We start from the raw sequence: 8,811 nt of genomic DNA, 5'->3' as shown, positions 1-8,811 counted from the left end.
TGAAGACACCCCTCTTTCCGCCAGCTACACCCGGGGAGGGGGTTGACAGAAGACCTATGGGCCCCGGGTGCCAGACGACCTAGCTACGCCACTGGTTCTCAGCCAATAATTCAAATGTTGGGTAATTAAACTTAATTAGTTAGTAATGGGGAAAATAAAATATTGTCTGAGTTACTATAGGATATTGCGAATAGTATGCGTTCGGTTCAGTTCGCTTCCGACGCGTCTTTCATTTTTAAATTCTTGGTTCAAGTTATGTTGGACGCCCTGTATATGGCAACATAGGCCGTGGTAAAGTAGCAGGAAGCGAGGACAAAACGCTTGTTGTTCTTCGTTATACGTTGCCGTTAATCGATTCCTCTAATAAGATGGCGGCAACCGACTTTACTTTAGGACGTCATCTCCACTCTATAATTTTTTTTAGACTTCCTTGGCCACAACGGCCCCGCCCCGTCATGAGTTTCAGTGGCGTCACACTTACGTACCGGTACTGGCGTTTGAGCGCGAAATTTAAAAAAAAAAAAGTAAGTTATGCCTTCATTCTCTAGTGAACCTCGCAAAGCAAAATTAATAGAGATTAGTCTAAGCTGATTTGGTTCCTTTTTAGACTCCATTCAAGAGGCAGAAAGAGAACGATAGGCATTACAAGTTGGAAAGCGTTAGCATTAGGAAAGACTTATACCCCCTGTCGCGCTTTTCTCACACACGCTTTCAAACATCGTTGAAACCGACAAGAATTGAAATATGCGAACCCCATTGTCTCCCTTCTGCAAGCGCGCGCAAAAAATGGATCGAGACAACCGCCTTCTAAAAATTCGATCCCGACCGGGCTCGATCGCAATGGAAAATACTTGTGTGACACCGGTATCAGAAGGGAAAGCATTACAAAGACAAGCCCAACTTTAATAAGCCTCGACCGGCGGACGGAGTATGAACATCACGCCACAGACCGCCGCAGTATTAGTTCGCACGTCCAACTGTCAAGTGCTTGTGCGAGCAGTATTCGTCACTGACATGCTCGTCCGCTAAGAGCGCACATATCCTCTTAGTTCGGGTGTCGATGTTACTGGCGCAAAAGTTTAGGAAAGGAAGAAAATAAACGGCCAGAAAGACGGGACAGCTCTTTCTGTCTGTTTCTTTTCTTCCTTCCCTAGACCTTTGCGCCACTAACATCTACAGCCATGCGCCAACCAGCCGAACATCGTACTTTGCCATCAGTTCGGGTACTCGACTTCACGTCAGCAGCGCTCAACAAGCGAACATGAGAGCCGACAAGGCGAACAAAACGCCAGCACCTCACGGCACCGCCGAACCGCAGAGTCGAATTCTACATAGTGCGGCATATGCCCGAAATCCACCCACCCCGCCGCTCGCATTTCAATCTATTGTGCTGGCAGGAAATGCATACCGCACTCCTAGCCGTCGGCAGAGAGATGGGCCAGAGCCAGAGGAACATTCTGATCAGAATGTTCCTCTGGCTCTGGCCCATCTCTCTTACTTCTTGGGCTGGAAAACTCATGGAGCGCATCATACTTGCTCGCGCTACAGCGTTCTAGGACAACATTATAAGTACTTACCACATGCTCTCATAGGTTACCGCGCACATATCTCGAAGCAGGACGTTCTTCTTCAGAGCCCGCATTCACAAAAAACTTCTGACGCCAGAACTGTTCGCAAGAACAGAAGTCAGCCAATCGTGACGTTGTGCATATTACAGAAGGCGGCCGGCCAATGGCAAGGAGAACTTACGAACGAAAATCTTCGTGAATTCTGCCTCAGCTGCTTATCCCTAGCACTGTCTATATTCGTGCTCTTCTCGCTACTGAGGAAAGCAATCGACAACGTGGCTCATGACGCTATGCTCCGAGAACTGGCCCGCACGAAGTGCGGTGCCCGGGTTTGCATTTATGTCCGCGCTTTTCCTCGGGCACGCACCTACTCCTGTCGCACAGCAGACGCGGCTCCATATCAACCACATTTCCACATCCGCAGCGAGGTATTCCTCAGGGCTCTATTCTTTCTCTTCTTTTCAATTTGGCAATATTTGTCCGGACTCTTTCTTCCCTATAGGATATCCATTACAGGCCACATGCCGACGATATTGCTATCCAGCTGGATAGCTTCTAGCTGGTTCCAGCTGGATAGCTTCTAGCAGTCAAATTCAGGACATCGTATACAAACGCACTCGATGTCACCTCTTCCGCTGCTAGCACTATATTGGCCTAACCTGTTCACCAGAGAAAACGGAACTCGTTGTGCACCACCTCCGTCGATACAAGTCATTTCTGCTAGCGTTAGTGTTCCTCAGCCACAGTGCATAAAGGTTCTCGGCCTCTACATTTCAAGCGACCGATGGAGGTGCCGCTGCAGCGGTGCAACACGTTCTCCGTCAAGGAGAGCAAGTGCTGCACATGACGCGTCGGGTGTTCCTGGCGCTTCTGAGGCTCAAATAACCTGACATGCTTCGTCTCCGTGATGCCCTTTTAGTTTCTGGCCTTCGCTATCAGCTCCCAGCTCCACCAACAGAAGCGAATTGGATGCCCTCTTACGTAAAGTCACAAAGCTCGCCTAAAGTCTTTGTCAGCACCAGTGCCTCACTTCTGCTACACATGGGCTTCAGAACACGACCGATGGGATCCTCCATTCGTAATCGCAATCACGAGCTTCGCCTACGCTTCACCCAACAAGGACGCACAATCCTTGAGCGCTTATGCCATTTCGCCTTTATAGTTCCTACTACAACTCTTTCAGTACTTCCTGCTGCTACACAAAGCCTCCTAGCAGTTTCCCCTCTTCCACGACGCATGCACGCTGTTACGGTTGGCGTGTAGCACCCTGGGCAAAAAGGATGCTCAAAGACCATGCTCAATCGAAACGAAGGATGGATTCCTAATTGGCTACGGTTGTCTCGAGTGGTTGCCGGTCTGGCAGGCGCCCCGCAGTGATGACAGGGCCCTTTGTGTGTGCGACTCTACGGGAGAACCCTTCCTGCGAACTGTCCGACTCTAGGGGAGACCCTTCCCGCGAACCAAACAGAATCCGCGGGTTGCCGCCAGAGGAGGCAAGCTCGTGCAGCGTCACCCGGGAGAAAGGATCAGCCGCCCATCCCCGGCCAGACTCCGTGGGTTGCCACCAGAGGAGGCAAGCACTTGAAAACGTCACCTGGGAGAAGGGATCAGCCGCCCATACACATCCAGACTCAGTGCTTGTCATGTGACGTTGACGTGAGCGAGATCCCGCCTACGATTTTAGTGGGCCTATTTAAGGGGCCCCGCAATGTAGTTTTTCAGTTCATTCATTCTCTTCTTATCGTTCACCCACCATTGAATGAACAGTGCAAGCTTCGCACTAGAAATCGTCTCTTTCTTGCCTGGTCGCCATGGTGTACCGGACGCCTGCAGCTCGCCGACAACGCCACGCTACCCAATAGTAACGTCAGTCGAGGTTCGAGAAACAGGCGTCGCAACAACCCCCAACGGGACGTTTCGCGACGTGCAGCCCACATTTTTCTATTACCAGCGCTACCTCCCCACACATCCCTTGCATTCCTGTTTCTTCACCGACGACAGCGCATCCGCCGCACTTCCGCTGTCGCCATACTTTCAGTCCTTAGCTATACTTAATCGCTAACTGCTTCCTCCTAGTGCTCGCCAGCAGATCTGCAGGCCTTGACTGCAGCTTTCTGTCATATACCTTCGAACACTTCACAACCTGCGATCGTATTTACCGAATCCATGGACGCTTTCGTAAGGTTTAGCAGGGAATGCTTCCCGCCCCACTTGCCACTCTTATAGCACATTATTTACGCACACTGGTGGAGATTGTGTGAATTCCTGCTCACGAGGATCGTCGGCGAATGAAGAGGCTCATAGCGCTATGCTCCGAGAACTGGCCCGCACAAAGTTCTCGGAGCATAGCGCGATTCGAGATGCGAGCCCCGCACGAGAACCTAGCACCAGGCCAGGGAACGTCTCTGTCCATTAGAAAAAAAACGGTGGACTTCCGGTGGCACCGGGCTTTGAGCTTGGTACCTCCCGCATACGAGGCGGATGCTCTACCACTATGCCACCGCAGCGGGCAACGCCCAACGTTGCAATAAACCAGTTGGTAGTCTGCACTCGACCTTTGTGTGTCTATTCTTGTGTGGTGTCCCGTTTCCCCAATTCTGCGCATTTAGCAATCAGACATTACAATGAACCAACTAGTCTTTCAACACATTTTAACTGGCTCGTCTGTGAAGCTTTACGCTAGGCTCCCGACAACCCCTAACCAACTCCACACGCTTCACACCGTACAGCCTAGAACCGTATCGTCTCCTCAGGAGCGTCTTTCCCCCTGCCCACACAGCACTCACACTTGCGCATGGTGTTATATTCCGGCAGGCACAGTACAACACTTTGCTCTCTCCAACCTGCCTCCACCTTCTCCGTGCTTTTGCAGATGAACCCCCCACATTCCTGCCTTGTTGAAGTTACCCAAACTCCCAACACATCCTGTGCCACTGTCCCCCACCAGTGTCTCCTCCCTCTCCTTCCTTGTTCATGTACCCCATTGGCTACGTGACTGACACAAGCCACCACCTTACCGGCACAAAAGCACCTGGTGGAGTTCAGCAACACTGCATTGGATTGCACCAGTGAGGCCTTGGGCCGAGGGCCTCCACCAGGTCCATTATTAACGTGGTAGTGTAAAGGACCCCGAACCGCAGACAATCTGGCGCCGGCGTCCCATGTGGACAGTCTTGTGAGCGACAAGTCATACCGAACCACGCAGGCCCTCCGTGTAGTGCGAAGACGTTACTGAACTTCATCGAATTTCTCAATGTAAAATGCGCCAGAAAAATCGTGAAATACGACTTACACAAAACATACAGACATTATAGCGTCGGACTGTAATTTGAATATACACGAAAACATAATTCTATTATGCGGAAACTCAAACCACTTTTCCAGCATTTCCACCATTGATAGAGCGGCACGCCCGGTTCCTTGCAACACCATCCAAATGGCTCACCTCCACGCATCCGTGGCCCACGCAAGAGATAACCTGCGATAACCCTCTTAGGGTTGCAGTATGTATAAACAAAAAACAAAAAAGGCCACATTTCCACCAGAAAGCTCACCTTCATGCATAGCGTTCGCTGCCAGTGTTTCCCGGTAAACATTACGGTTGCATAAGCTGCAGTTGCCGGGCTGCGCGAGCAGTCGGGGATATTGGAATGCTATGCCATAATTTAATTAAAAATTAATTATGGGGTCTTCCGTGCCAAAATCACGATCCGATTACGAGGCACGCCGTAGTGGGAGACTCCGGAAATTTCGACCACCTGGTGTTCTTTAACGTGCACCTAAATCTAGTACACGGGCGTTTTCTCATTGCGCCCCCATCGAAATGCGGCCGCCGTGGCAGGTATTCGATCCCACGACGCAGTGCTTAGCAGTCCAATACCATAGCCACTAAACAACTGCGGCGAGTGCGTTCCACTCTTAAAGGCAAAACTTAAGCGTCGTCCTCGCTCTCCCTCTCCTTTTGCTATCTTTCGTCCTCGCCTAGCTCACAGTAGCAGGCAGGACTGGGGCCTTCTGCTGCACCTCTTTCGTCCCTATTCCCACTCATTACCACTAAAACAATTGCCAAAGCCTAGAGACCTTTACTGAAACATATGCACTGCACCTTACCAAACTAGGTTTGGCAAAGTAGTGTTTATTTGTTGTAATTTTAAGACAATGGTCTTGGAAGTGCGCACAGATGACAGCCAGCAAAATGAGTAGTTTTGTACGGCTTTTGCTGAGGAAGCCAACTAAATAAATAGAGATAAACAGCACACCACAATGCAAACTCTTTGTACTCTATTTATTGAAAGATTCTGGTCAGTCTAATCAATATTTTTTGCAGCACAACTAAAAAAAATGTGTCTATAATGGTACCCGAAATCTCAAGAACAAAACATGGTTTCTCTGCACATGTTTTAAAAGCAGTAACCTTTTGCAAGAACACTCTTTACAAAGAAAAGGAAAGAACAGGCTGAAGGGATCTAAGTCTAAAAATTACTAAATAAGCAGGCTACCAAATTTCACCTACAATGCTATTTACAAGCCACAAGCTACAAGCAAATCCATGGGCCTTAATCCCAATGGCAAGACTTGACGAAATAGTGTGTCCACATCATGCAACAGTAATACCACTTAATAGAGGTTGCCTTAAAATAAGGAAACAAATGCTATGATGTGCCTGGAACTATATACTCATTACAAGAAGTGGTGCAAAACAAATGTAGTACTAAACACCCATAACACAAAAACAGACTGGATGCACATAACCGTTGAGTTTGGCACATGTCAATAAAACACACAGAATAGACTCCTATAAAATGCACATAATAGACTGTACTGATCTCATGCAAAAATCTTACTGCATCAAAATGAAGCAGCAAACTGAATATCGGGGGTGAAATATTGCATAAACTTCAACACAGGTAATTTAAGTTCATAACATGACTGGGGAGCATCATATTTCATATACCTTAACACAGGCAGTTCAACTGCATAAAAGTAATGGCTCTGCATTTCTCCTACCACAAGAACATGTATCTGAAATCAAAACTGGTTTACTTTAAGCCTGTTCTTGGAATGTCCTGCAGTATGCAAATTCCAACAACGTTCCTAACCATGGGCCAACTGGAAGCCCTACAGCTACACATGAACCATAGACACACACACAAGCACGCGATAAAAAAAATATCACAAGAAGATCAAAGTGCAGGACACTGCAAGGAGATTACCACATAATGACAGCAGTCTTTAAAATCAACTGTACAAGTGACAAGACATCCAGTGGCAAAGTACTTAAAATGAACTAAAATCAAACATTAGAGACAAAGTGCTTAAAAAATGGCATCCTGCAGTTGATAGCACCTTTTAAACCAATGTGCCACAGTTAAGACGAACAATACAGCTTGTAAAATGCTTCTTTATGACTAGTCATCCCCCCATACCCATGGAAGAATGTGCCGACATTTCAAATGCACCGGAGAATGCACCAGTGGATTCAAAAATGATTTGCTGCTAAGAACTGTAGTGCCATGATGGTCCTAAAACATAAGTTACCATCAGAAATTACAGCACAAAGTGCCATCAGCAAAATTTACACTAACAGACAATGAGATTGCATGTGAATGCGATGACATGAGTGTCAACATGAGATGCGCCACAGTAATATTTGTTTCCAAGTGCAGGGCTGACAGAACAGTAATCATCCAAGAGAGTAGCTGCGATATTACTGGCAGAATTGGACAGGGACTCTTGGATGCAACCAGCACTTAAGCCAAACAAGGCACCTGTGATTGCTTAATGTTGATTTCACTGCTTATAGTACCACATACAACACATGGCACTCACATGCATATTTTTCGCAACCAATCTCTACATGTATCACATACATTGCATGCTCCTGTTTTCTCTCCCTCACTCTAAACAGTTGAAGCCTCTCGGCCTTCTTACGCACTTAAACAAGGACCCTTGGCTGTAATTCCTGCTCTGTCATTTCTGATTGCAAGAAAAGCCTCAAGCCCTGCAGCAAGACTGAAGAGCTGGGCAAATTTTAATGCGGTGTCCAATAAATAGCGTCCCACAATGAACAGACTCTGCAGCACAACGAAGGCTCAGTGTTGCTGTCTCAAGGGCTTTTGGTAGCTTTCTCTTTCTTTGTGCGTACGGCAACAGCTGCAACCAGAGCAGCACCACGACCACTTCCGTCTTCAGAAAGCATCAGGTCAAACTGAAATAAAGGTGAAACTGCACTGTTAATACGGCACTACATATGGCTGACATTGCATTAGAGTAGGCAATCACCACTATAAATAATGACAAGGCAAACTAATAATAATGCCATTGCTCCAGACAGCACACACCCAAATTTGCAGTAACTAGATACTACAATGTATCAGTGCTATTCCTAGCAAGAGTGAGCTTCTGCACTTCTCATGTAGGTTGAAGGCTAAAACAACATGGGTCAGCATACACCAACCTACAGCAAAAGCAAATGTTTCTCTTCTCAAAGAAAAAGAACTACATTTACACTTAAATGTGAGGACCATGCTAGGACCATGCCAGGACTGCACATAGAATACATTGTAAGCCAGCTCTTCAAGTACAGTTGCACATGCGAGAGGTCGCATAGCGTGGGACCTCTCGGGAGTGGTGTATTGCAATAGATGATTGTGTTATGTCAAAATGATCCAAAATGGTATTTTGCGATTTTCCTTCAAAAACGTGCTTCCAGGAAAGAAGAACCTCTAGTAGAGAGAGGGGCCGGGTTACCAGTAAATACAGTTAGGGTTCTGTGTTCTCAAATTAATCCAATAAAATCGAAAAAGCAGTTGCAGGTAAAGAAATAGACAATTTTTATTAACCCAAGAAATTCAGACCTTCCAAGGGCCCTCAGTTGCAATGACGCGACATTGCTGCAACTACATTCATGGGAACGAGTGCCAGAAGCTACAATACAATTGTCATAACAACAAAATCCTCGCACAACCTGCTCACCAAGTCGAGGTTCTTACAGAAATAAACTGCTCTCAATAATTTGGGAACTAGAAGCAAAGTACTCTTTTTCCCGACATGAACCATCTCCTGGCAAAAAGCCTGCAGGCGCTGCCAAGTCTACGGAGTGGCGCATTTGCAACAATCGCTATGAGGATGTTGGCTGCGTGCTTCACAGTGTATACAAGGACAAGTACTCTGGAGCCATTAACAGCTTCCAGGCTTCCTTACTTCTGCTATGTAAAAGTGGAGCCATGCTGTGCAGTGAAAA

The 8,811-nt window shown here is 47.3% G+C and overlaps 1 protein-coding gene across 2 annotated transcripts in view; it reads right to left on the bottom strand.

Annotated features, from left to right (window-relative positions):
* Nucleotides 1-5,836: 5,836 nt before the first annotated feature.
* Hex-A (Hexokinase A) overlaps nt 5,837-8,811 on the bottom strand; it is a 48,145-nt gene continuing 45,170 nt past the window's right edge. The window contains exons 9-10 of one of the 2 annotated variants that reach the window (XM_075676388.1): nt 7,638-7,776; nt 5,837-7,606 (exon numbers count right to left, since the gene is read on the bottom strand). In XM_075676388.1, coding sequence (XP_075532503.1) covers nt 7,675-7,776 — 102 coding nt within the window. In that variant the 3' untranslated portion in view covers nt 5,837-7,606; nt 7,638-7,674. Of the gene's footprint in view, nt 7,777-8,811 lie in introns of both variants that reach the window. The other variant, XM_075676387.1, reaches the window with a different exon arrangement.

This window comes from Dermacentor variabilis, unplaced genomic scaffold (assembly GCF_050947875.1).
Source record: "Dermacentor variabilis isolate Ectoservices unplaced genomic scaffold, ASM5094787v1 scaffold_12, whole genome shotgun sequence".
Lineage (NCBI taxonomy): Eukaryota > Metazoa > Arthropoda > Arachnida > Ixodida > Ixodidae > Dermacentor > Dermacentor variabilis.
This window is presented reverse-complemented; position numbering and strand designations above follow the sequence as displayed.